The sequence below is a fragment of the Parambassis ranga genome, chromosome 2, assembly GCF_900634625.1.
Source record: "Parambassis ranga chromosome 2, fParRan2.1, whole genome shotgun sequence".
In the NCBI taxonomy this organism is placed as follows: domain Eukaryota; kingdom Metazoa; phylum Chordata; class Actinopteri; family Ambassidae; genus Parambassis; species Parambassis ranga.
The window spans coordinates 33,244,742-33,272,723 of record NC_041023.1 but is presented as its reverse complement, the minus strand read 5'-3'; the positions used below and the strand labels follow the sequence as shown (position 1 = coordinate 33,272,723).

Genomic DNA, 27,982 nt, shown 5'->3' with positions numbered 1-27,982 from the left:
ATAAAACATCTGTCTAGGGATTATAGATGAAAAATAGCCTTTTGTTTAACTCTGGCATATTTACAGAGATGTTAATATGCGTTGTCCCTGAAATAAATAATAAGGGCACAAAAGCCACATTTTAATATGATTTATTATGGCACGAAAGTGATTGTTTTAAAAATCTGTACATTTTTCTAACATGTATGTTTTTTATCTCATAGTGCATTCCTAGTCATGAACATTTGCTTTTAAATAAATTTGACCACGTAATTACAAATATATATACACTAAGGTACAATGGATCTGTGTTTAAGAACAAGTGTGTAGGATTTAGTAATCTCTGATGTTGTGGTTGCAGATTGTAACTGCAGTCTCCTCCTTTCCCAGACTATAGGAACTATAGTCAGTATTTGGTTTAGTTACATTAATATTAACATCTAATAATTGCTCCAACTCCAAAATCCTACACACTGATCTTTGAATTGTGACTCCTGTGAGCTGTCACTTTCATAACAGACATTCACTGATGAATGTAACTATTCATCACTGCTTTTTAGCATTGACAAATGTTTTCTTTTCCCCTGTAAGTAGACTGTTGTTTGCTGTTCCCTTGTTTGTATTTCATTATTTGTCTTGTTCATAATACCTCTGTTTCATGGCTCGATATTTCCGGAGGAAATAAAGAGCTTCCAATTCTTTGATGACAAAGTCGCCACGGGCCAGAAGTTTTTTGATCTTCTCTGGGTCGGTAACGTCTTTATTCTTCATGAAGGCAGACTTCAGGCGCTCCCTGAAATAAGCTGACCCCTTTGGATACTCACGGCCGATGTACAGCAGCTTTATTTGGGAGGAAAATATGTTGAAGTCAATGCTACACGTACAGGACACAAGCGAGTGTTTACATACTTACATTTTTGTATAGCTTGATAACCTCACCTCGCAAAGGGTTGGCCATGACAGGAACGAAGTTGGTCACCCTTTACACTTCTGAGATGAGCACAGGGAAATAGAGCATACAGAAGCCAGTTAGACAACAGTAAGCTAACTAAGCTACAGCTAAATAGCTAGCTTGTGAACTAGCATACAACACCCTTCATTTATCGCACACACTACGAACGACCATGTTAAACAGTGAATTCATATTTACTTGTATTTGTCAGTGGATGTATACAAAGAAGCAGCATTACAATTAAGATAATGCTTATATTCGCTTCGTCCTTCCTTTGCACTATAGGTTGCTCAGCTATAAATACTGCCGTAAGTCGTTCTGTTGTACTGCAAACGCAAAAGAGAAGAACGCATGCGTACAGGTTTCTATGGTTACCAGTTTTAACCCTCTAACAAACGGCTCCAACATGGTATGTTTCTACTTTTTTTCTCCAATACAGTGTATCGGGTTTATGTATTCTTGAAAATGTTTGAACGACAGCATTTAATACTAACTATATTTAATAGTTTCAAAACATAGCGAGGCTAAAATGACGTACTATATTTCAAGCCAGTAGCAAATGCCGCCTAGAGTTAGCAAACATGCCTAGCTATACAGGTAGCGGGAGAGTTTTAGAATAATATTTATATTCACAGTAAGATAATTTAGGTGAACACACATGAAGGAAGGCAGGTGGTATACGTAATTAGTTTGATTGCTGCAAGGCAATCGAGCAATGCTTCAGCTGCAGCAATCAAACTTGCATTTACTACATACAGTAGAGAAGTGTGCATATTCTTGACAGCAATGAACTGTTTCCAAGAATTTCCAAGTACGTTTAGACACAACTATGATCCATCCTAGTTTAATACTCACTCTTCATCACTCTTTTGTTTGTTTAAAGTCATCCAAAAAGGGCAATAAACGCACCAAGGCTCAGAAGCTGAAGAAGAAGCAGGATGAAGAGGAGAGGAGGCTGCAAGAGGAAGGTAATCTGTAAATTAAAATTAAGCACAATTTTCTTTTGATCTTTAATGTAGAATCATACAGTTTTAGGTATGTGTCGAGGTGGTACTGTATTTTTTGTATACTTTAAATTTATAGAGGAAGCCCGACTAAGGGCAGAAAGAGAAGAAAAGGAGAGACTGGAAAGAGAGAGATGTGAGGAGCAGATGAAAAGGCTCGAACTCCTGGTAAGGGTGGTGATAAATTTGTACTGTACATATTGATACAGAAGAGCCTACGCTGTTGTTTTACGCAGGGGCTTACTGTCTCTCATGATGTCTGACAGGACCAAGACCGCAGAGAGGGAGAGCTAAAGGAACTGCGATATCTACTGGAGGACAATCATACTGCAGTAACAACATGGAAAAAAGACACCAGGGAGAAAGCTAGGGTGTGTGTTTCTGTGTTTAAATTTAAATGCTTGTTGATAATTATAATAACATAATGGTGTTTGAGTCATACTCAGGAAAGATATATATCCAAGTGTGTGTTGGTCTCTGTCTACACGGAATAGAATACAATCTAAACCCCTGAAAAACATACTATATACACTTTGTGTCCAGTGGGACAGATACATGAGTTGTGTTGACACACCAGACCCAGAAGAACAGCGGGAAATTAACACATTTATCAGCTTATGGAGAGACGACCCAGAGGTCACCTTCACACCTTTGCACAAGGAGTGCACCATTGCTGTACAGGTTTGTATGCAACAAGTGTATGTTGTCATTAAATGAATAAAATTGGGAGAGAATGACATATGAGAGCTAAGCTCTTCTCTTCATAGCTGGTTAAGGAGCTACAGGATCTGCTCAGAGATAGTACAGACCCTAAAGAGGCCCAGAAGTACCAGGAGTCCATCACAGAGCTGCAGGAGATGATCCACTTTAAATACCTGCTCACCACAGAAGAGATCCTCAAGGTACAGGAGACAGAATCTCATATTTACTTAGTAAGTGCAAAGATATGATGAGGATTTATTTTGTTACAGAAAGCCAACAAGAACATCGACATTGAAACAGGCAACATGCAGACTGTGATCAAAGTTGACAAGATTACACTGTGTCTATGGGCCAACCTTAGCAAGAGTCCACGGTGTGTATACATGTTGTAAACATCAATATCTTTGCATGATCGTTTAGAGTGATGGGTATGTCCATGCAGGTTTAAAGGTTTAAACTTCGAGGAGGTAGGCCTGGGCTTTGAGATTCCCAAACAGCTGGCTCTCAGTGATGTTGCTGTCCGAATCCTCCACACGTGCTATGACCACCTGTCTCTGCTGGCGAGGATGACTCATCTGCAAATACACACACTAAGCCGCAGGTCTAGAATGTATTTTTTACTGCTGCCAATTCTGTAACTACATACTTTTTGTAGTGCTTTTTATGTATCCTTGTCTGTGTGGTTTTAGGTCTCTTTTAGGTAAAGACACACCTGAGGAGGAGGAGACAAAAGAAACAAAAAAGGCTGTGGAGGGAGACACCTTTGGTGCCCAGGCTGTGGACCTATTGCAGTACACTCCTCTCGGTGGGGTCTTCTACTATGATCTGTTTGAGCTCCCCCCTCAAGCTTCCTGGGTTGGTGGCTGGGAAAGACAGGTAAGAAAGAGACAGGTTTCAGCACCAGAAGGTGAAGTTGAGCCCATCCTCACATCCTCCATGCCTATTTGTTTTCCAAGGAGGTGCGTGACGGGCTCCGGGAGTTCCACTACACTGCAGAGAAGGATAAGAGTGACGAGTCTCCCTGCAGGTCTCAGATTGGGGTTTCTGTGATTCTGCCTGACTCTGTTGTCTTCTTGGAAACTCCACATGTGGCTCGCTGGGATGCTGCAGGTACATCAGAGAGCTCTAGATTATCTAAAGCATTAAAAATAACTGCAGAAATGGTGCAATTCGGTTGGCTCGTGCAAAGACAAACTAGTGTTTGTATAGTAATAATCCAGTTATCCATAATCTGATCAGAATTTGGAAACAAATTAAATCAGATTTTCTGGTGCCCTTATCTTTAGCTTTACTTACGGCTAGAAACCCTATATTTGTCCCCTCCCTCCGGGATAAAATTTTGTCTCTATACACAATATTAGAGATTTGTATGTAGATGGAACTTTTTAACAAAAGTAACTTCTTGGATTATCTCCAAATCAAAGATCATGTAGGGAAATATCTGAAACACTTTACAATCAGAGCTCATTTCAAAGGCAGTAGATAGCTGCTTAACATTACCATCAAATACACTGAAGATGATATCCCACATCAAAGCCTCAAGGAGATACACAAATGTTCAAATAATGCAAAACATTGTCTTTGTGACTACTCTATATATACTCTATACTACTACTACTCTACTCTACTCTATATCTATCTATAATGCAAAATAACATTTTTGTACTCATATTGCCTCATTACAAGCTAAGAAATCAATTCTGATGTTGTGCAAGGGTGCACCAGTTCCTACTTTGAAAATGTGGTTAGAACTAATAAACACCCATCAGTTTGAAAGGATAAGATATATCCTAGAGAAAAGAATTTGATAAGACCTATCTATTGTAGACTAGATCTGTCAGATCCTTCCTGAGGGGATCAGGGGTTTATGTGTAATTATTATATGAAAATAACATGAGCTTTTATTGTCATAATAATTTGTGATATGTTGTTCGCTCAATAAAACACTTTGGAAAAAAAATAACTACAGTAAAGCAGATCAAAATCATGGCCAGGTAAGCAGTGGAGAATGGATGGCATCACTGACGTCTCTTACGAGAAGGCTGAGGCTAAACTCTCCTTCCAAATGGACTCCTTCAAAACCTTTGTCGCGATGCAGGAAACCTACGCGAACCTCCCCTTCCAGAGCTGGGAGCTGCAGCCACTGGGCCAGGACTCTGCTCTTTTCACCATCAATGGTGCGCTTGTTGACCTCAGCATCACTATTAAGGTGAGAGAACAGATAACACAAAGCACAAACCAGGTGATGTAGCTTCACTGTTGTAATACATATGTGTGTCCACTTAACAGGATAATCAGTGTATGTTGCAATCAGAGCAGCAGAGAGGCCTCTCTCACCTCTTGGGGAAGTGGATGAGCATGCCCGCCCTACAGAAATCCATGCTAAATGCAGGGATCAACATCTTTGTGAATGAGTACACAGAGAAATATGTCAGCACCTGCGGCAAGGTGAATTGATCCTTATGCCTTAAAGAAGCATTTTGAAGAGTACTGTACAAACATAATTTACACAACACAGAAACTTCAAACACAGGCTGTGCTAATGCTATTTAACATCATAGCTGAGCTTGTAATGCTTTGTCCTGGAATAGCCACTTTATTAACAAGCTCTACATGTGTAAAGACACTGTTCACAGGATTTAATGTTAATGTTAATACTTGTTTGTGTGTCAGTGGAAGATTTTCATAGCATCATGAAACCTGTGAGAAATCTGCTTCCTCTCCTCCTCAGGACCCACTCACTGAACACGCTGCCTACGAACAGATGGCCTTGTTTGCCTCTGCCTGTGCGTTCTCATGGAGCAAGTGGAATGCCAAATGTGGAGCTGAGCATTTGGTCATGCAGGTAGTCTCACTCACGCATAATAAATTATTATATCACTGCATTTTCTTCTCTTCAGGGTTTCTGCACTTTTCCAGGGATCTTTATTCAGTTTTCTTTCGCCCTGGCAGGTTGTAACTGTGCCAAATGGGTGCTCTTAACACAAGCAGTTGACATTTAAACAGCCACAAAATGGCAGAGATAAGAGATTTCCAGAATGAGGAAGAAAGTAGAAAAAAACAAACAATGACTCTTAGAGACAGTGAGGTTACTGGCTTTACCTAAACTCACTTTGAATTGTTTGTATTGCTAGGTGTGCGAGCACCTCGGCCCTGACCCTGTGCCCAGAGGCTTGTGGAGTCTGTACCTGTTGGGTGCTCAGAGGAGTCAAAAGCTGAAGATCACAGAGAAGAGCGAAGCTTTCTCTGCAGACCATTATCCTGGCAGTGAGTTTCACTCCACCTTCATCCACATGCTCCGGGACAGCATGAGTCCTGAGGGTATTGCTAGAACCAGAGATTCCCACTATCTGTTTGTGGACACAGTACAAAGCCTGCTGTGCGCCACCAGACCTCTGGTGTTTTCATAACAACCCTGATTGCCATACATTTAAAATGTTCATTTCGGTTCAAGAGAAAGTTTTTTGTGTTTTTTGTAGAACAGTCTACTTTATTTGTGCAAAGATTCACGCATTTTCTTTGGAACATACAAAAGTGTATGAAGTTTAAAACGGTGACAACCACTGCAACACATATTAAAAAAACAACATCAAAAAAAGTTGGTGTTCAGACTGTAACAATACAGAATTATAACTTAACAAAAATAAACATATTCACATATTCCGACTCAGCCTGATAAATATAGATTTTATAAACACTTAAAATGTAAGTTTTATTACCAGTGTTTAAAGACTTAAAAGTTATAAAATGTCCTCTGCAACCAATGAGGATATGAGTGTAAAATCCCATTAAAATGCTGGCAGTCCTCCCTGTATACTCAAGTACACGAAGTGCATTTAAAAAGCCATGTGGCACAGTTGGAGCAGCCCATCTGAGAAATCATCAGAACAAGCATTCTTTCATCTTCAAGTTGTGACACGATTAGTCAACGCTGTGCCAGATCTGATGACGGATCAAGCCTGATTTGACAGGTTGCGTTACCTACCAGCGTTATAATGTGTTCAAGGATATCGAGCAGCCCGCCGTAAAGGACGTGGCTGCCACCACTCTTCTCGCAAATACACATGCATACTCACACACAGACTAATCTAATCTAATCTAATTTAGCAAACGTGACGTGATGCATAAACTCCGTAGGGTTAACTATCCCCTGAGGCCTGGCCTGTGCTCTTAATGCAAGTCTTGTTGTAGGAATCATCAGGCACCAGTAAACATCCCAACAAGCCTCTGCTCAGGAGTGCTTCTGTTTTTGTCACCACCTCCCTACCAGCGCACAGAAAATCTCTGCAGAGGACTGAAGGGCTGCAGCACCATCCAGACCCGGGGCATTTGGGCTAGACGGGGGGTTGTCCGTTGTGCCGCAGCCCAGTGTAGGGCCACAGAAGCTGCTGGATGGTCATCCAGGAGTCACCGGTCCCGACTGGGGCTGCATCTACTGCTGGCTGCATTACCAGGCTGGCCAGCAGTGCCAGGAGACCTGCAAGTAACAAACACATGGATGTGTGTCAACTGAAAAAAAATGTCTATGAAAGCAAACAGATTAAAAGAAAATGTGTACCTGCTAACACCACAACCATGGCTAACCAAAGCCAGAGCCCCCTGCCTCCTCTGGCTACTGCTGCTGCCGCTGCTGCCCTGGAGCTGCTTAGGCTGTGGGTCAGAGACTGCGCCATCGCTGGGTCTGTAGATGTTGAGCTGGAGGAAGGGCTCGGACTGAAGGAAAGAGAATGAAAGTGTTACGATACAAAATCAGAAAAATCAGATGAATGGACACTGAGAAAAAAAATGAAATGTTAAAGCAAGAGGGTTAAGTTACCAAAAATGATGTGGTGGGTTATAATCAGATTCATTTGTGGTAACTTGTGCAATGGATGGCAGGCAGTACATCACACAGCTGAAAACTAAGCTTTGATTTAAGTGCATTTAACAGTGTTACAGATGTGAAACAGCTCACATCATCTTCATCAGTGTGAAGGAGAAGCTGTTAATAGCAGATGGCATGAAGGTGGATTCAAGCAGCAGACAATTTTGGCCTGAAGTCCATCAAGAGTTTAAGTGGTACTTCAAATCACTCCTACCCCAAAGTACAGGCCTTTTGCATGCGCGTATTGCTTTTGTGTTGTCCTCCCTACACACTTACAGCATTACAAACAGCTCATCCTGACTCCTGAGTCATGTGGAGGGAGGGAAAGGAGGAAAGAATAGTTGAGAAAAAAAACATCATCTGCTCGTAAACACAATACTCAATCACCCCACAATTATAAGTATTTTGCATATAACATCGTTAGTGACAGAGCAGTAAAGATGAACCAGATGTCAGTTAGATTTGCACAAGCAAGTTAAAAAGCTGAGATCTATGCATGAATTAATTTTCACAATCATTTGTCACACATTGATCTCAAGCCAGATGAAGGCCCTTACAGTAAAAAAAAAATAAAAAATAACCACTGATCCCCTGCAGCAAAGAAGCTAGTCCAGCACAGACCCATGTAATGGAAGAGTTTCATCACTTATAAGGTACCATAGGTTCAGAAAATGTAATAATTTGATATTTCTGTCTACTTTTTGAGCAGTCACAATGGAACTTCCATACAGCTAAATGATCAACTCTTCCACTCTGCAGTCAGCCTCTTTGGTTCGCTGGCGGACAGCGGTGCCGCAGTAGGCTAGCGGTTTGGTCATTTGGTTGGACTAACGTCTTAAGGGGCAGAATGAGGGAGGTGAGTTTGCTGCCCAGCTCACTGAAGCTGGACCTCCTCCTCTCTGCCACCGACTCCTCCTTCTGCTCGTCCTCCGACTGGCAGTCTGTGTTGTTGCAGGCCGTCCTGTGGGCATGCATCAGTCAGGCATTCACAAACACACACTTCAGTTGTACATTCACATAACCACAATGACTTATCGGTGTGTGTGACTGTGCACATAGTCATGCATAAAACAAAAAGCAGGCAAATGCAGATGCAGCTTTATAATTACCCTCTGTACACAAAAAAATGTTTGTAATCCAACATTCCAAGCAATGCAAATGACATACATGCTCCAATACTGATGCCACCAAGCAGTTTCACAACCTTTCAAATATTTGGATGTGCTTGATGTGCATTACAAAAAAACAAAAAAGACCTCCTGCTATCCAATTTGGAAATGTAGGTTTCTTAAAAACACTTCCCCATGCAAATGCAGATGGACCAGATGCATAAAAGATGGCTGCTGTCTGGTTTAGTGTGATCATTGCTGCATTTTTCTCTTTGTTTAAGTTTGTTGTCTACATTTTATTCCAGCCGTGAAAACAGCCATCTTTATGGATCAGGGTCCGCTGTGAAGCAGCCACCGTGCGGTCTCCTCCTCCTCCTCGCCATGTCTTACCCCTTTATCATGACAGAGGACTCTTCAGTGTCAACCCAGGCCGCTGAGCTAACAAAGCGTTTTAATGGGGGACGCGCCGTGCTCTTTCCTGCCACATTCCTGGAAACCACCATTATCACATAGGGGCATGACAACAACAAAAATAACCCTCAAGTCATGACATAGCAAGCCATGGTGGCTTGAATAAAACAACACAGCCCAGAAGCAATGATGTGTTTTAACCAAGACAGCCTGCCTGCTTTTAACCACACTGCCCTTTAAGCTAATTTGCCTTGGACATGAATGGATAGATTATTATCCTGATCATATATACACACACACACACGCGAACACCTACCACGGGGAGCGCCTGGTCAGCCTCTCTGTTTCTGCCTCTGAGCCATCTTGTGTTTTAGGCTGTTGGTAAAACAAAAAAAAATTAAAAAAGTCCTGCTTAGGTAATAAAAACACTCGCTACAACATGTGAAAAAAAACTTGAATGTGATCCTCACCATGTCAAAGTGCATGTTTCCTCCCCCAGAACGTGGGATGGCGGCTATGCTGACCCGTCGGGCTGACTATGACAATAAAACAAACACACATCTCAATTATTGACACATCAAAGGTAAAGCCTGAGTTGGTGAAATGAAATCACACACAGCCCACCTTGTAGTACTGTGATGTTGATGCCTTCTTGCTACGGAAGTCATCTGGGAAGAGAGACACGATGTATTACAGCATAAACATGGAGGCATTAATCATGTGTTGCATCTTGAGTACACACCACCCCTTTCTGTGTGCGACCCAAACGACCTCTCGTTCTGCATCAGTGTCTCTCTCAGCTCCAGCAGCTCGGCATGCTCCTTGGTGTACAACCTCCTCAGGTTCTCCACGTGCTGGATCATCACCTCCACAGCCTTACCAATACGACTCTCCTGTTCCCCCGACCCCCCCCCCCCCCCACCAAAAATAATCAATCCCATAATATTGTACTGTAGTTGAGTTCAATTCATATTTACAAGCAGCAGACCTGATGAATCGCTCCTAGCATCTCAGAGCGACTGGACACCCTGGTCATGGACTGGATGAGGATGTCCAGGTTTTTCTGGAGCCTCTGGATGATCTCCATGGACTGGTTGTCGTCTTCACACAGAGGAATCAGAGCCTAACAGGACAGGTGAGGTAGATCCACTTGTCATGCCTATCATTTAGTTTCTAACAAAGCCAGCAATGCAGACAATAATTACACAGTACAATACACAACCTTATGCAAGCTTTGCAAGTTGTGCAACAAACTTTTGTTTACTATGCTAAACAGCTTAGCATCACTTGCTAAAAAGGCTGAATGAGTCTCACAATAAGCATTACTACAACAAATAGGTGCACACAAGTACAACAACTATTGTCACATTTCAAAATTTAAAAGCAGGAATACAATTGTGTGTTTTATGAATAAGTTGCAGACGGACCTGCAGTAGGCCCTGGCAGCTCGACACTTCCCTGCGGACGTTCTCCTCGGCGAGGTCACGTGATCTCTCCTCCAGTCGCAGCCTCTTCTCCAGGGTGAACATATCGCACTTGAACCCCAGTGCCAGGCGCTGGAACTCTGCCTGAAGACACGTGAGTGAGCAATTTTACGACTCTGCTGCTAAACATATGCAGATATAAAGAGGACTTCCTTGTTTGACTGGTTAACCACAATCAGATAAAGCATCAGAAAAGTATTCAGATTACAGGAGAATCTCCACCTTATATACACTAGTTGTATACATACCTCAATCTCTTTGTCATTAGTTGACAGGCTGCAGATAAAGAAATAACAATCAGTAATTTGTAAGAATATCAAATGTAGGCATGAATTGTTCTTAGGTCTTACCTGTTCTTGTCCTCTCTGTAGTTTTCACCAGTGTCAGAGATGATTGATGTTTCAGCTGAAGGGACATCATGAATACAAATCAACATGGTGCTAACGATCCTTTCAGAATAAAAGCATGATAAATACATCACACATACATTCCTGCTCAGTGACCATACTGGTCTCACTCTGTTCCTCCTGAACCTTGTGCTCCTCCATGGCCTCTGTGCCTCGTGACTGCTCCTGCAACGTCGGCAAAATCATCACCTTCTTTGCCTCCATCGCCTCCATTTTTACAATGTCTTCAACATCCATCCTTTATAAATCCTTCCTGCTCTTGGCACAATGAACTGAAGATAAAGAAGTGTACTTATTGCTGAATAGTCTGATGTGGAGTGGAGCTCAAATCAAACTATGTAGTCTCTCTTCCTCCTCTTTCTCTCTTTCATAGACACACACACCTGCCTAACACACACACTCACAAAGCTGGAAAGGCAACATTTCTCTTAAAGTGTGCGATCATGTTTGAGTTGCAAACACATTAATGGTTCATCACAGGCAAAGGACTATAATCTTAAACCATCTATATTTAACAAGATATTTTTGTAGGTAGCACAGCTGTGCAAAAAAGCCTCACATTTTGAATAAATGTTTTCATTTAAAATTTTTTTTTATTTCAAATCTGATGCTTCAGCAATACTCACTTAACCATGCAGAACCACTTATCAAACATCATCTGAGAGGAGGGTGGGAGTACAGCAGGTCTTACCAGTTCCCTTTTATTTTTGCCACGGAGGAGGGACTCCTTTTTGGCCGCACTAACCTCCGAATGGCTGGGGTCAGAGGTCACGCTGCCCACGCCGCTCCCCGATTGGTTGACATGTGTGAGGGATGATCCTGCGCTGCCATCAGAGAGGGTTGCGGGCCTGTTGCTGGCAAGCTGGTTTGTTCCTGAAAAAAAAGAGAGGAGTGTGAATGTGTGTGTGTGTGGGTGGTCAAAATTTGATGTAATGAAATTACTGCCTTCACTCTCACACAGATTTAAGTGTTTTTCATCCTACCTGGCATGGTGGTAGCGACCAATAGAGCCTCAGCTGCGCTGTCCTGCACGCTCTCCTCTTCTTCCACCAGCACAGGCAACAGGCTCGTGCTGCAACACACACACACTCTTCACTTCAAGCCTGAATCTCAACCAGAAAAAGCAGGTTTTATGAAGTGATGCAAAGAAAACAGTACACTCACCTGTCCTCAGCTGCTGATCTGTCTGATGGGTCCTGGCTTAAACTCTGAGATTGACAGAACCAAAAGGTTATAAATAAAACATAACAGGTGGCCTTGTAGCACATTTTCTACAAGAAACAGCTGATTTAACACAGACACAGGCGTACCTGTCCCATGGCAGTGAAATGCTATCTAAGCTGTACAGAGTGTGGATGAGAACGATTGGGCTGATTCCTTATATAATGTGGAGCTACATGAAGAGCTCTGCAGCTCTACCACTGTGTGTGTTGGTGAGAAGGGCGCTCATTTAACACTGGCACTGTGCTAAGTAGTGGAGGCGGACTGTGTGCACACACGCTCGGGTGAACACACACACACACAATGAAGCAAGGTGAGTGCTCAGAGCAATGCAATGGGATATTGTGTAATAAGTGTACATAATATCCGTTTTGACTCAAAATAGTAGAGCTGCCTGATCACTTAATACTAAACTCAAGGAGACTGTTTTATTGTGAAGCAAAATGAAAACATTCAACACATTAATTAATGTTATTGCTGGGGTGCAATGAACAGCATGTCAAGCATTTGATGACATAATTTTGATTTTTTTTGCCTGCACACCAATCACCAATCATTTTAGCCAAGTAAGACTAATGTAAGGACTTGTTGAAGTTGCAATATCACACTTGGTAAAATTTAAGGTTGTCAATAAAATACTTGCTGCTACATTTCTAGGATGTTCGAGTTGCTGCTGATAATTATAAAGTTGTAATATCGACATACATTGTGGGTAAAAACAGCCAGAAAAGACTTGCATACTACAAAAAGCAACCAAACGTAGAAGAACATCCTGGTACTTTTGGTATACTACATGTGACATACTGTTTGTTTCCAGGCATAGTGAATAACACACAAGTGAGGCCATTAGATTTTACAAATAAACAAGCATTGGTGTTTTCCCTTTTCAAGTGTCTTTCCAGAGAATTTCTACGTAGCAGGAAGTCCCAGTATCTAACTTTCCTGACAGATCCAGACTGAATGGTGTTCTATGGAGCTGTAGCCCAAAAATATTCAGTTACAACAAGGATCTGAGTATTGTGTTTTTAATAAAAGTGGGTAAAATGCAAAATATTGTCCCAGTTTAGATTTTTATAGCTGGTATGAAAAGGAAGGGTGATGGCTCTCCTGGACTTTTAGTGTTTGGTTGTAAAAACATGTTGGGCTCCTATTTTTTTTTTTGAATTTTTGATTTTGAAATACTTTAATAATCCCAGAAGGGAAATTGCTTAAGGCTGCTGCCAAGCAGTGTCATACAATGACCAGCAAGGAGCACCAGTGAGTGCACTGGAGGCACTGGTAAAGGAGTTGGGATCGAACCACCAACCTTCCGGTTATTTGACAACCCTGCTCTACCACTGAGCCACTGCTGTGGACATTTTAACCCACATGCTAAAGCAACAAAACCAAAAATAAGTGACAGTTATAGACAATTACATATCAAAGACAAAGTAATTATTAACACAATTTATTATATTGTACTTTATTATTCTGTCCATGTTGTAATTAGATGATTAATTGTGTATATACTGTCTCACTGCTAACGTAAGACAGAATGAGGAAAATTCCTTAATTTACAAGTAAAACTCTAATTTGACTATATCCAAATGATTGTGGTTATATGGACTTCTCAGCTCCTCCAGATCAAAGCCGCTTTCTTCATCATCATCTGAGGCCTTTTATGATCAGGCTTCAGAGACTAAAGACACCCAAAAAATCTGAACCTGTGCCTCCTGGCTGCCCCGGGACTGCCACCAGCAGGTAGGCAGACCACAAAAAATGGGCTGATTGATCTGGCAGCTAGACACAGCATCACAACACAAGCAACAGCCCTCTTAGCTTAAACACAAAATCACCATTAAAAAAAAGACATGAAACAACCTCATTATGTCTACCCCCTATAAAAGTAATTTAAACACAGCGAGGATCGATCAATCAGTGAACACAAAACTTATGGCATGATAACAAATACATAAAAAAATGTGGTTTTGTTGTATCATTCATGTGTCATCTTGGTTCCACTGACCCCCCCCCCCCACCTCCCACTTACTTCCTCCTAAATAAAACACACAAGAAGTCACAGTGGGTGAAAAAGAGGAAGGGGAAGCAGTGAGGACTGCATTCCCTTATGCATTAAAACACTTCCCCTCCTCCTTCTACTAACCTTAGAGCGTCTCATGTCTTCTGTGCCGACCTCGCCTTCCTTCTCGACTTTTCCTCCCCTCTGGTCCTCACAGGTTGGCTGGGTGCTGCTGACCACAGGTCAAAGGTCAACCATCAAGTACTATACTTTTCCTGCATTCTAAATAATGATCTATAACACACGCTTTCTATCTAAAATGCTTGTTTCAGTGTGAGACAGACAGAGAGATGAGGAACAGCCCTCATCTCACTGGAGGTGGACTGTGCCTATGCAAAACACAGCAAAAGAGACACCAATTAGTCTCTGCACTCCTCCCACAGAGAGGAGGATGCACATTTGACTGGCAAATGCAACTCAAGTCATAGGGAAATGATGAAACTGAGTAAAATGGAGAGTCTAGCTGGGACGACTGATAATCAATGACACCTATCAACTTCAAATTTAGCAGGGGTAGTTTACATTGTTATGAGCATTAGCTTATTATCCTTAATGGAGGGACATGTGTTTAGTTGTCAGTTGACCTGGTGTGTTTGAAATGCATTGTCATCAACAACCTTGGACGTGGCAGTATTTGTAGATGAGTGAACTTCCTGTTCTTTTTAAATGGCATTAATTGCTGCATTATGTGTTTTGGAAATTCTGTTTTACCAGGTTTGAGGTGTGTAAGTACACAATCCTGTGCATTTCTCTTTGACTCTCTTTGACCAGCCAAAAAAAACATAAAATAAAATTCCTCTCTTTGGTGCCCCCTAGTGTAAAGTACAGCTATGTGTGGGTTTCTACTTATTCCAATCACCTCTCAGTAGTGGTCTCATCCTGTCCAGTTGATGTGCTATTGGGAGAAACCATATCAGCTGCAGCAGGAGGGGTGATGGTGTGGTCCTGTTTTACCGGGCTGCTCAGAGTTTGGTTTGGACCCCAGGAGTTTGACTCTGCGTTCTCATTAACATCTGGACCTGCTAAAACAAGAAGGAAAAAAGGTTCTTTATATGGAGTTTACCCAGTCAAGTACAGTATGAAATATTTAAAAGAGGATTTTAGCCAGAGCTGACAGAATCCTATTAAAAAACAAACAAGTAACAATGCTGTGTTCGACTTTGATCTTGCAAGATTTAGAAACATCTTCTCTTCTCTAAACAAACAACATACTGAGGCAGGAAATGACTCACTCTTGGTTCAGTTGTTCGAGAGAGACAGCAGGGGGGAAGAAAGTGAACCAGAAAGAGAGAGTCCTACAGAATTACAGAGAGAGAGAGAGGGAGGGAGGGAGTAGGTGGTCTTACTGTTGTTCTCTGAGTGGGACAGATCAGGGAGGGCATCTGCCTCTGGATCTGTGATGCCAGCAGCTTGTGAGTGGGCGCTCAATGGCACCGCTGCCTCTTCCTGACAATGCACACAGAAACACAATGATAAATACTTAGAATAGGGTGAAAAAAACACACAGGTCTGTGTTAGAGGAAAGGATGTTACAAGGCAAAATTCCTTCCTGATGACAGACAGCACAAACGGCCTGCTCCATCAGTGATGCATTGTTGGAAAGACCCACAATTACTGTCAGAAGAATTCAAAAAGCCAACATGACTTTCATACTGCTACCAGTACTGCTGGAGTGTTTAATTTAGGTTTATAAGCCATACAGGCATGGAATCATCAATTCATCTGTGAGTAGGTGAGTAGAACGCATATCATCCAAGAGAGGAGAGTGTAAGGAGACACCAAGATCACAGCTGCTTCTTTTCCCCGTTTGCCTCAGTGTGATCCTAAAGATTTCATCACCGCCATCCTATATAAGGAAGCAGACAGCTTCGGTGCAGACGGCTGCATGTAGGACCAGGCTGTGGATGAGATATTTGGTAGGCAAATGACAGACACAGGTTGTGCACAGAGGCAGGGTGATGTGTTCAATGTAATATGACATTAAACACATTACCCATACAGTGGCGAAATGTCTTCAAAAAACAATCCTTGAGTCCAGTTGCCTCGATTTAAACTCTTGGAAATGACTATGACCTGGATGAATGAGAGCGTCCACAGATATGTCATATTACATTGTTTGGTAAAATTATAAGATACAAAAATTCACATACACCATTTGAGTTTGTAAATGTGTGTTCAAGGACACATGGACATGACAGACAGAAGACTCTGAAATGTAATGTCATCCTTGAACAGGCAGAGGTAAGAAAAGTGTTGCTTTGTCTGCTGTAAGTGTACCAAAACATAACAAAAATGTGTGAGAGGTGTGGAAAAAAGGTCCTTTGTCCACTGATCAATCCTGCCATATTAAAAAAAGAAAACACAAACTTCCTACTTCCTTACTACAACAGCACAGGAAATAAAAAGCGTGATTATTCCCAGACTAAAGCAGAGCCTTATACTCCTGAACTATGCTCCTGACATCACTGCAATAAACCACAAGCACATGGGTTTCCCCATGAAGGTAAAAGACGTGTTTCATAAGACATTCATTTGGTTTCCGAAGACTGAAAGATGCAGTTTCTACGATACGGTCAGTATGTCTAAAAAAAGCTGCATTTTAAAATGACTCATCTTATGCCGAGCATTGGAATTATACAACTTCAGTCTGCATCATCAAACAGGGAAGAAGTCCTATCTAGGTGCAGGGTAACTTTACATTAAAGAGGACTTTATTTTGAAAGGCTACATCACTCAAAATAAGTTATATTTATATATGATATATATATATATATATATATATATATATATATATATATATATATATATATATATATATATATATATATATATATATATATATATATATATATATATATATGAGTATTATTATTAATGTTAATTCATGTGCACGCATGCAATTTGTTACCTGGATTAAATTACCTGCAAAGGCTGAGAAATCACCTCTGGCTCCAGTTCGTTGCAGGCTGCAACACATGAAAGAAGTGAGAGGAGGACAGAAGAAACCATTATTATTACCCCAAAAACCTTGTCCAGTTCACTCAGAGGTCAATAGCCTCCCAGAAGCCAGCCGCACCTTTACCATAAAAGGTCAGGCTGTCCATTATGCAATGAAATGAGCTGAGGGGTTAAAATAGCATACATGGCTACTAAGGTGGCATTAATGACCACATTTGTGCTCTTGTTTTCTGTTTCTCTGGCTGCCAGCCGCTCATGCAAGCAGAGGAATGAGGATTACTGAGCTCACTTTGTGCCCTCGGAGCAGTCGTAACACCTGGCCATAGAAGGACCTTGAGGAAGAGAAGATCTTTCATACTGTGTTCACACACACACACACACACATACACACACACTTTAGAAACCCAGGGCCACAACACCCATAGAAGGTAGGGGTCTATTTCCAAGGGCCCAAGTGTGTGTGTGTGTGTGTGTGTGTGTGTCCTTTCAGTGTACTGGTGCTTTGAGAGGTGGCCTGTGACTCCCATGGATTACATAAAGTATAATCCACACACACACCAACACTCAAAGACAATAAGAGGTAAGGTCTTGTTCGCCTATAGAGTGAATTCTGTGTGAGAAGAGACTAAAACAGTGAGCTGCATGAATAATTGTATATTCTCTTGCTAAGATCATGCAGAATGTATGAGCTCACATTCTTGTTGCATAAGGCTTATTTTTGCTGTTAATCCCTGCTAAGTTTGATCCACTGCTAGGAACAGGGCGAGCACAGGGGTCACAGCAGGGCTAGAAAAATATGAACTATATTTAGCTCTCTTTGGCTTGGCTTTAAAAGGTTCCAGTGCTGGATCCTGGATATGTAAGGATTATGGAAGCCTCCTCCAAGTTCTTCATTTTCCCCTCAGATAAGTTATTTTATCTTGAAACACAAAATGCACCATTTCTCTCCTACTCACCTTGAAAGTCTCCCGCTCCAACCTGCCCAGAGAAGGCAGAAAGAGGAGTTGAAGTGTCCCTCACCACTTCACCGTCACCTGCAGTATCCACCACCGTCCACCTCTCCTCCGTGTCGTCCTCTTCAGCTCTGTTTTGTAATTTATCTGCCGTTTCCTCCGGCCTAACATTCTGCGGCTGGCAGTTCCTCTCCTCTAACTCGTTCTTCAGGAAGTCTTGGATGGCGAACTCCTCATCCCAGTCCAAGTCCTCTCCGGGCTAAACACAGAAATTAATGCAGGTTTAAAGTCCAAATCCAGGTCAACAACACTGGTGCTACATATTCTTTCATTTTATGTTAAGGACAACCTGGTTACTGTATGCAGCTCAGCTCATTATTTCTTTGCAGAAAAAAAAATTAATGTGGCTGTATTAATGGAAATTTTCAAGCACGCATTTTGTGTTATTAGCAATGTGGGGGAGTGAGGTCGCATCTGATCCTATGTGTGTGTCTGTGCATGTTTATGTGGGTGCACATGTCCACTTTAGCCGCCAACTCACTCTCAGCTCTTTTCTACCAGATACTCCATCTGTCTGAATGTAGCAGGAGCTCTGTCACTGCTCTCAACATGATCATCACTACATGCAAGTTAAAGCAGATGTTCAACTCCCAGATATGATGAAGAATTGCTCCTCGTTAAATGTAAAGACCCCCCCCCCTCTCTCTCTGACCTCCTCTGGTGCAGGTGTCTGACATGAGGCCTCTCTGCTGTCCTGAGGTGTCTTCAGCTGCTCCAGTTCCTCACACAGTTGCCGCTTCTGGTTCTCCTGCTCCTGCACCCTGCATGCAATTAAACAAAAAAAAAAACTGTAAGGATTATAGGAAAAAAACCCACAAAGTCTTCTTGCACAGCAGACATACTGTACCCAATCCGCAGGCCCATGCAGTGTCCCATTCTGTTGCCCAGGGTGACCAACGCCAGTTCTCCGACTGGCCCAGAAATGCTCCCTTCACTTCACTTTTGTTGATCCAATCCCAGACTGACAAATCTATTTTTAGATTACCACAAAACCATGATCACAGCACTGTTTCACTGTCCAGTACTAACTATCACAAACACTATTCCTGAGATCACCCTGGCAACTGAGCAGCAGTAAATCCCTTCTGGACAGCCTGACCAGTTCTCTCTCTCTGGTCTGATACCACGCCGTTATATATCTGAAGGGGAAGGCCGTCTCCATGAACACACATGTAAACAGACTCTCGTACAGCACAAGGCATACCCATCCACGCATCCATCAGACCAAAATCCAGGGATGGCCCGGACCCAAAGCTAGTGAGGCGGGCCCTTTGGGGTCATTGAGGTCAGGATGTTTGACAGGTCTTTCCTCCTTATTCAGCCAACTGAGACCAAACAACAGAGACACTGTTTACAGTGTTTTATGGATTAATACAGTTTTAAAATTAATTAAATTCTTTGAAGCACCCTAACCTGACACAGACTTGTACAAATTTGGAAGCTAGCAAGCTAACCAGCATAACTCATGATGCTAAGACTGCATTTTCTTTCTTCAGTCAATGCAGTTGCAGTTTTGGTGGTGTCCGTACTGGTTTGACAGGGTTTAATTTAGCCAATGAAATCAGTGCTATGCATAAACAACTCCGCCTTAAAGAGATGTTTCCCCGCCTCAAAACCCTGGTGTCTTAAATTAGCAACAATATACAGCTCTCCTCCTCCACCTCTGCTCTCACGTCACATCTCACGTCACAATTCGGCTTCCCACTGAAAACAGGCAGGGTAGATCTACTCACCTGACAGAGAGGTGTAGGATCTCAGTGCGGGACCTTCTCATGTTACTGGCCATCTTGATCAGCTCTTTCTCCAATGAGTCTGTGTACTGAGCCAGCTGGTCCAGGCTGAGGACCCAGTCCGCTCTCCTTGCGTCCAGCTCGGCCTGCACTTTCTGCGGGGGAGGGAAAAAAAGGCCTGGAGGTCAGCCTCTTGCTTGGGTGAGAGGCCGCTGCACAGCCTAAACTGTTGGATCTCAAAATAGTTGATGAGCAACTGACAGAAAATCGCCCTACAGAAGAAAGAGACTAGCGCTGGTACAGCTCGGGTCCACTAATGGTTTCTGTCTCATTTGGTATGTTTACTGCTGTATGGCAGTACGTGGCTAATGAATGCAGAGTGGCAACAATGCAAGAGGAGGGGGGGAGAGAGAGGGAGCGATACAGAAAGTCAGAGTGAGGGAGGGGAGTGGGTTGCATTCACAGTACAACACTGACTAAACGGCACTGCTTGGATGGAGAGTTATATAAGTAAGCGATCTCTGGAGAGAATTAGTGGGTGGGAAGGAGAGAAAGTGCAGAGAGGCAGCGATGGATGACAGCCACAGGTGGAGGGAGAGGTAGATGAAGATCACATTATATAATTTTATGATTAATTTTTTTGCCATAATGGTCCTGTGCAGGCCGGAGTCAACACTGTTTTCCAGCCTCCCTTTTTTGTGGTCTTCTGTCCATCCTCTAAAACATTTCTAAAGTCCATTAAAGTGTGATGAGGCCATGTATATCATCAACATACTTATTATATATACATACTACACATTATATATTATCATTGCTCTGAAGATGCAACAACTACTTCACAAAGGAAGTTTGGAACTGTTAGTCTGAACACAGGAATATTTTCAGGAAGTCATTTACTGGTTTGTCCATAAAAAGTCAGAATACATCGATTGATTAATCATGGACAATCAATCAATCATGCAAACAATCATCAGCTGCAGATCTGCAGACTGCATTCAGATTCAGAAATAAAAACAGAGCAGCTAATGCTGCACAGGGTGTTAACCTTTGGTCACATGCTGTATATGCAACCGTAGTTGGGCTTATCTTGTAGCTGGGATGAGAAGAATCAAGATGAAATACAAGTATGTGTCTCAAGTGTACTCAACCTGAAGGCCTGCATCTGTGTGGTCATCCAGAAAGCCTCCAACTGTGGACAGGATGCCGTCTGTTTCTTCTCTGAAGTCCTTTTTCTAAAAGAGATGTACATTATGAAAAAACAAAGGCATCAAAATCAAGCATTGCATATGATCAAATTAAAAAAATAATTTGATTACCAGTTTATTTATTAGGCTCCTGAACTCCAGAGCCATCTGTTCAGGAGTGGGACCCTGCAGCAACAGCAGCACCTCTCTGTCCAGCGTCTCATCCAGGGAGGAGGCGAAGTTCAAAGTAGTGGACGACTGATCAACTCCGTGGGAAGCCTATAGGCCAGCAGGGGGACAACAGATCTTCAAAATCATTGTTGGTCTAGAGGCTTCACAGATCCATGAAGGCCTGCAGAAGCTGTTTAGACAGAGCTTAGTATTGTGCAAACCACTACAGTCTGAGAAGGAAAAATCTTCAGAGATTAGTCACCTGCCTGTAGCCATTTAGCGTTTAAGAGCTGCAGCATAGAGCAGGTTACACAACTAATTAAATACTTCTGTAACGTTTGTAATGCATTCATGTCTCTTAGTCCAAGAGAGGTAAGAGCCACAAATCAAACAGCAGAGACTGAAAACACTGCAAAATACAACAACAACAATCAGGAAGCATTACAGAGAAGGTGAGTCAATGACAGAGTGGGAGAGTGCTGACCTCCAGTGGTGACTGTGCCAAAGCCAGTTCTGTCTGCAGGGATCCTGAGCTGCTCTGATTCAACCTGTAAGCCACCGACAAAGTCAGACCAGCCCTGTGAAAGTGAGAGTGAGAGTGAGAGAGAGAGAGAAGAAAATGTTTCAATATTTACCAGCAGTGCCTCAGTTTTCTCACTGCCAGGCTGTTATCAGTTCACTTACCCAGCCAGGTCTGGAAGAATCATCTGCATCTGGTTCTCCAGCTTGCTCTTGTCCACCCTTAGCAGCTGTGGCGTCAACAACATGACTCATTCGATTAGATATTTACAGGGCAGCTGCAGAGCTTCCTAGCACTTTTTCTAATACAGCAAACTTGTGAAATGCAGCAGGTGATTCAATTCCCACAGGCAAACTGCTAGTGTGTAAGTGTGTCTATACAGCAAGAAAATACTGACACAGAACACCGCTTTAACTTTTGAAAAATACAGAATTTAAAAATAAAATTGCACAAAAATCAAGCAAACAAATGAGAAAAAAACAGAGTAAAGTAAATAACACTGTGAAGTTCACACTGACCTCAGTGATGGAGGAGTATTCCTCTACTGTCGACTTCAGCTCATCTATCTGTCTGCTCTTCTGTAAGAACACAACACAACAACAGTCTGAGTTTGTAGAATCAATGCTGAATACCCTGAGGAGTTTTAAACTGACCTCCAGTATAACAGCTTCCTTGTCACTAATAACTGCATCAAAAGAGTGAATTTGCACCTGAGGGTACAAAAGAAGCGTTACACAACAAAAGGAGGCAGATAACATGGGACAGAACTGAGGCTATGTGAAAAAAATCTGTGTAGAAGGAGCACAGACAAACAAAAAGTAAAGCTGAGCAAAATTCTGGACAGACAGTAAAAAGGGCACCTGAAGGTCAGCGTTAATGTCACACAGCTCCGTTATCCTCCTCTGAAGCTCGTCCGTCTCCATGGTGACCTTAAAGTTCTGTAGGAGCCATCAGAGGGGGACGTGAGGACTCACATCCTTTTATAAACAAACCTTCTTTTCATAACAAACCTATGTAGTAAGTATGAATGTGTGAGTACTACTGCTGTGTTAGGTCACATAGTTCTGTATAGGGCTGTGTATTGATACATATCACGATATACATGTCACGATACAATATACGATATATCCCGATACTGTAACAAAGACGGTATATATTGCAAAATATATATTTTTAAGAGTATGGAAAGCTTGTTTGGAAAGCCTCATCTGAATACTAGTAATACATCTTTTACAAGAACAAAATGTTTAATTATTTTAACTAATTAATTATAAGAACAATGCAACTGTATCTCACATTCAAGTTGTTTTTTATGCTGAAAGAGACAGTGTGCACCACAAAAGAATGATGTTGAAAATTAATGTTTGCTCATAATAAAAAATCGATTTGACCACAACTTAATCAATACCAGTATCTCCAAATAAAATATTGCGATATTTCACAGAATCAATTTTTTCTTAAACCGCTAGTTCAGTACCTCTTCCTGAAGAGAAGCAATCTTGGTAATGAGACTCTGGTTCTCTCTCTCCTGAAAAGAACACAATCAGTTACTTAAAATCACAAAAATACAGCATCCTTCCTTCTGTTCTGTTGTCATACATGGACATTAATACACTTGGTGTGTTGCAAACATATGAAGGGTGATTGATCAGTTTGTGGCCTGAGGCAGAAGTTATTATAACTAAGCCCATTTATAGGTCTCCTCCTATATTTGCATAAGTCTTTTACTCATTGAGCATGTGGACCAGCATCTTGGCCTTCCAGGAAAAAAAGCTCCTCCATCTTCTAAGGAGAAGGTAGCAGTCTGAAAGAGAGCAGGGCGTCTCTTAGATGAATCTCGGTTCATGCTCCTGGGTATCAGCCATCCCTAGTGTGGACTTTCTACTTTCCTCATAGTGTCATCCACAGTTACAACTGGTTCAATTTGCTTCTCTTGTATGTTGACAGTGACCAGCCTGTCCACATGTTGACAAACCAGTGACTGAGGAGCCATTGTTAGGCCACAAATTTATCAAACACCCCTTGAATGCGCTGTTTTACTGACCACATTTTTGCTGTGTGCAGATGCGCGGGCCCTGCCCTCCTCCGTGCAGCTCAGAGTGGCCTTCATCTCTTCCACCTCATCCTTCAGCATCTTCTCCTTCTGTGCCAGCTGCTGGTGCCTGTGTGAAAGAACAAACAAAGCTCATCAAACAAAACCTTGCTGCTACAGCGCAGCATCACACTGCATTTGCACAGTGATAGAGCATCTTACATTCTGGCCTGACTGTGCAGCTCCTCGTTCTCCTCTGCCAGCTTCTGGTTACTCTCCTCCATGCCTTCCACCACCTGCTTCAGCTTTTTCACCTCCTCCTGGAGCTTTTGGTTACTCAACTGAAGGTCAGCAACACAGTTTACGAGCTCTGATGTTTCACTAAGGACAAACACACACACAAACACACATTTTAGCTTTGCAGATCAAGGACATGTGTGGGTGGTCGTAGACACACATATAAACATTTTCACTTACAATTCTGCTCTGGACACCTCCCCTCCGAAAGCCTCCAAGCTTCCTGAAGTCATATTGAGCAGCATGGACCTCTTGGCTGGGGAGCACACATTATTAAAGCTCCGTCCAAAATGAATGAATGTACAACAGAAGGAAATGAAAAGCAAACATGTGGACATTCACCAGACAGGCTGTCTCTGAGTTTTACCGAGTCCTGAGTGGCGTCATCTGTTGGCTCCTCCCTGAGATAAAGCAGACAAATCAAACATTAGATAAGAAACTCACATCTGCTGATGCTGCTTCTGGACTCTTATTGCTTCACTTTTGATGCCTGCGCACTAAAAAACCCCCAATATACTCAGGAGAGAGAGAGAGCTTTCAGCAATCATTCCCTTAATTGACATTTCTTCCTCTTCATTAGTATGCATATGATGAAGATTCCCTTTTGTCTGACAGCTTAGGCTTCTCAAATTACCCATGTGATCAGAATCAAATGGAAAGACAAAGAAAAAATTATCTGTTGAATCAAATTGGACCTGTGACATGAAACATTTTCTGATAAATGGAACCACACACTGCTACAAGTGCTAAAAATTCTCACCAGTAATCCATCACACACCCACACAACATCTACTTGCATAACTCAGACAGAATATACGAGTCGGTCTTCTGTGGAAGGCTAAAAATAAGGCTCAATGACAGTTCACTCCCTCCTTATCTTTGATCAATTTGGAAACTGTGCATTAGAAGTATATGGAGAATACACGCTAATCCAAAATGGTCAAAACAATAATAAAAAAATTGAGAGATTGATAAAAATGAAACCAGTGACTTTATCTGAATGGTTAATTTCTGACTTCAGACATTCCATTAAACATCATATTTTCTGTGCTATTTCCCCGTGTCTGCCTGCCAGCCAGTACCCGTTGTTGCGACAGTCATCGATCCACTCCCTCATCACAGCATGGTAGGTGTCCAGATCAATGGAGACATCCTTGTGTTCAGGGTCCAGCATGTTGCACAGCTCCTCCAACCCGCTGTCTTCTGAGCTGCGACTGGTCGTGTGCCTCAGGAAGTCCACGATGTGAGACACGTACACTTTACCTACAAGATAAGATAATTAACACCCATGTAAATGTTGTGAGAAATTGTGGGTATAGGTGTAGGCAGGAAATGCGGTAGCTATAGTGACAGATGACTTTTTTTTTTTGGTCACTCTTTGAACAGTAATCACAAGTCAAAAGGGTGCTTTCCAGAGTCTAAAAATCAGTTACGATTAATAAAAAATTGAGACAGATCTGAAGATAATTATAAAATAAAACCAACAGACAAATAAATAAATAACCACACTACCTCCTTCCTGCTTCTTTAGATACTCCATATTCTGCTGTACAGTAGGTTTGATGAGATTGAACGTACCTCTGCGTTGGGTGTCACATGCGTAAAAGATGGTATCGAGCAGATTTTCTTCGCATATGAGGCTGATCTCTGCCATGTTCTCCTTCCTCTTTTCAGAGGCGGCAGTAGATCCTGAAGGACATACACATAAATATGCAACACACACACACACACACAGCAGACACAGAGTGTATTGAGTTCTGCAGCAAAGCAGGCGCATGATGCAGTTTTCCTTCAGGCAAGGCTAGATAAGGAACTTCACGTAAGAAAAGTCAGCAGGAGCTACAACTACGACCTGATTGATCCATCTATTGATCTGTTTGGAATAAAAACCTGAATTTAAAAAACAAAAACAGTAAAGCAGTATCTATGAGCACAGATCTTACACTTTTTATCCTGCAGTAAAAATGTTTATAGATATTGATTCCAACGCCCTGTTTAAAGCAGAGCCCAGATGGAATGCATCATATAAACATGATGAGTTCATGTAAACACTTCTAAGTGATGGAGGCCCTTATTTTCTGCAAACATGCATTATGAAATTCAGCACATGAAAACATGATGTTAGGATATAAAGTAATGTCATTCAAAGTGGCAGTAGTGTACAAATAAGCATGCATGTGGGCTATAAACAGAATATGAATGGACTTATTGGTGTTAGTGTTATTATAAATAAAAGAAAAGGTTTTGGAGGAGTTCAGTCATGAGTTGAAATGTCAGGAAACCCCTTAAACCGTGACAGAGATCTTTCTTTTTGTCAGCCTGATTCCACTTTGTGTGTCCTTACCTCCGTCTCCCATGGACAGTCTCTTCACAACCAGAGCTGGGTAGGTCAGCTCACTCTCAGTGATGTTACTCGTGTCTGCAGAGCAGAAGTTGAGGTTGTAGGAGACGGTGCTGCGACTCGGAGTGAAGGTACGAAACAAAGGCGGGCTCCTGTTTGGCCTCTGGCTCTCTGACTGATCTCCTCGTGTGAATGTAAAGTAAGAGGAGTCCTTGGACTGGCCTGTGGGCGTTGAGCAGTACCTCTGCCATGTCTTAGTGTGTCTTACATCACTCCCATCAGCACCTCTCCTCTCCCCCAGAGTGCTAGTGATGGTGTATGTGATGTTAGTTGAAGGGGTGCATGCAGGAGTGGACGGGGTGGACAGAGGGACAGAAGGACCCAAGCTGTTCCTCTGTGATGCTGCAGAGCTCGGCATCCCCATCCCTCTCCCTTTCTCCTTCCCGCCCCTCCCCTGGTCTTTGGTGAGGGCCCCTTTCTTCAGGATGGCTTCCAGCTCGTGCCTCAGGCCGCACTGGGGGCTGTCGTAGCTGCTGGATGAAAGTTTGGGGATCTGGAAAGGCGAGTTGGGTTCGCGGTCACCGCGCCACTGAATGGTCTGCAGTTTGCGACAGATGCTGTCCACGGGGTTGTGACGACGTGAAGGCTGAGGTGTGAAGTAGTCCATGCTGCTGCTGCTGCTGATGCTGCTGGTAGTGCTGCAGTACTGGTTTTCTGGCTGGAGGAGAGGCTGAAATCTAAAGAAGCAGAAATGTGGAGGAACTCAGTTACATAAAAACATAGAACATGAGTGTTAGTCTGCTGAAAAAGAGAGAGAAATCAGACGTAGAAAGTGTCAGAGAGAATAACTGGGGACCTTTTTCAACCAACATGATGAGAGAACATAAAGGAAGTTATTCCTCCCTTGATAAACCTAATTAGGGACCAGAATCATGAGGAGTAACCGTGCGTAATGCAGAGCATTTCTTGCTTTTCCACTGCGAGACTGTGAACGCCTCGTCTGCATAAGCTACAGGTGTGCACACAAGCACGAGGAATTCTGAGGTTTTTGACGATTAACACATAAAAGCATTGATTTCAAATGTGATCATGCTTTTCCTAATACGACGTTTCAGGTGGTAAATTAGACGAAAAAACAATAATAAATCCAAAGTAACTGAAGAAGGTGCGATTCTAAATATTCTTAATGCCAATAAACAAGTTTTTTTAATTAAAACATCAAATTAATCAAATTAAGTTGGTTAAAAACGCGTCCCAAAATGCTCCAACCACACTGCGCATATATTTAAATACCTTTCGACCGCGTGTCAAGCGTACTAACACACAAACATGTGCATTTGACCACACACCTCCCGTGTGACTCACTGAAATAACACAAAACATCACATAACGTGTGTGTTTTTTTCTGGTACCTTATTAATCTTGCGTAAGAGAAAATAATCCACCAAGGAAAATGTTTGTCCAACTGTCCAAAGACGCACAAAGGGAGCACGCGCACAGGTAGTACAAATGTCAGCACTCGAGACAAGAAAGAGTTAAAACCT

The 27,982-nt window shown here is 42.3% G+C and overlaps 3 protein-coding genes across 9 annotated transcripts; 1 reads left to right on the top strand and 2 right to left on the bottom strand.

Annotated features, from left to right (window-relative positions):
• Positions 1–115: 115 nt before the first annotated feature.
• Positions 116–1,271, bottom strand: lyrm5a (LYR motif containing 5a). Its single transcript, XM_028423591.1, has 3 exons — positions 1,130–1,271; positions 893–969; positions 116–819 (listed from the first exon to the last, which is right to left on the bottom strand). The coding sequence occupies exons 2-3, from the start codon at positions 935–937 to the stop codon at positions 607–609; spliced, it is 258 nt and encodes an 85-aa protein (XP_028279392.1). The 5' UTR covers positions 938–969; positions 1,130–1,271; the 3' UTR covers positions 116–606.
• Positions 1,226–6,201, top strand: dnai7 (dynein axonemal intermediate chain 7). Its single transcript, XM_028423579.1, has 14 exons — positions 1,226–1,340; positions 1,815–1,899; positions 2,015–2,103; positions 2,202–2,306; positions 2,479–2,616; positions 2,703–2,837; positions 2,907–3,010; positions 3,080–3,238; positions 3,327–3,513; positions 3,594–3,747; positions 4,632–4,846; positions 4,927–5,085; positions 5,369–5,482; positions 5,772–6,201. Exons 1-14 carry the CDS (start codon positions 1,299–1,301, stop codon positions 6,045–6,047), a joined length of 1,962 nt encoding a protein of 653 aa, XP_028279380.1. The 5' UTR covers positions 1,226–1,298; the 3' UTR covers positions 6,048–6,201.
• On the bottom strand, positions 6,197–27,967 carry lrmp (lymphoid-restricted membrane protein). Of its 7 annotated transcripts, none has more exons than XM_028423539.1 (39): positions 27,851–27,967; positions 26,442–27,175; positions 25,676–25,786; positions 25,180–25,360; positions 24,440–24,498; positions 24,278–24,353; positions 24,023–24,181; positions 23,813–23,930; positions 23,246–23,296; positions 22,629–22,706; positions 22,422–22,478; positions 22,287–22,346; positions 21,933–21,997; positions 21,733–21,826; positions 21,210–21,356; positions 21,042–21,125; positions 19,897–20,048; positions 18,816–18,924; positions 18,107–18,362; positions 17,115–17,158; positions 15,539–15,638; positions 15,052–15,214; positions 14,277–14,361; positions 12,077–12,120; positions 11,896–11,984; positions 11,658–11,785; positions 10,993–11,077; positions 10,856–10,910; positions 10,754–10,781; positions 10,449–10,589; positions 10,010–10,144; positions 9,764–9,914; positions 9,646–9,689; positions 9,492–9,557; positions 9,338–9,396; positions 9,001–9,099; positions 8,334–8,462; positions 7,196–7,350; positions 6,197–7,114 (listed from the first exon to the last, which is right to left on the bottom strand). In XM_028423539.1, exons 2-39 carry the CDS (start codon positions 27,103–27,105, stop codon positions 6,972–6,974), a joined length of 4,464 nt encoding a protein of 1,487 aa, XP_028279340.1. In that variant the 5' UTR covers positions 27,106–27,175; positions 27,851–27,967; the 3' UTR covers positions 6,197–6,971. The 7 variants fall into 7 exon arrangements, 5 of the variants coding, with proteins under 5 accessions (XP_028279340.1, XP_028279335.1, XP_028279354.1 ...); XM_028423534.1 differs by having other exon boundaries at positions 11,604–11,785; positions 15,052–15,211; XR_003671832.1 differs by having other exon boundaries at positions 6,978–7,114; positions 8,380–8,462; positions 11,604–11,785.
• Positions 27,968–27,982: the final 15 nt, after the last annotated feature.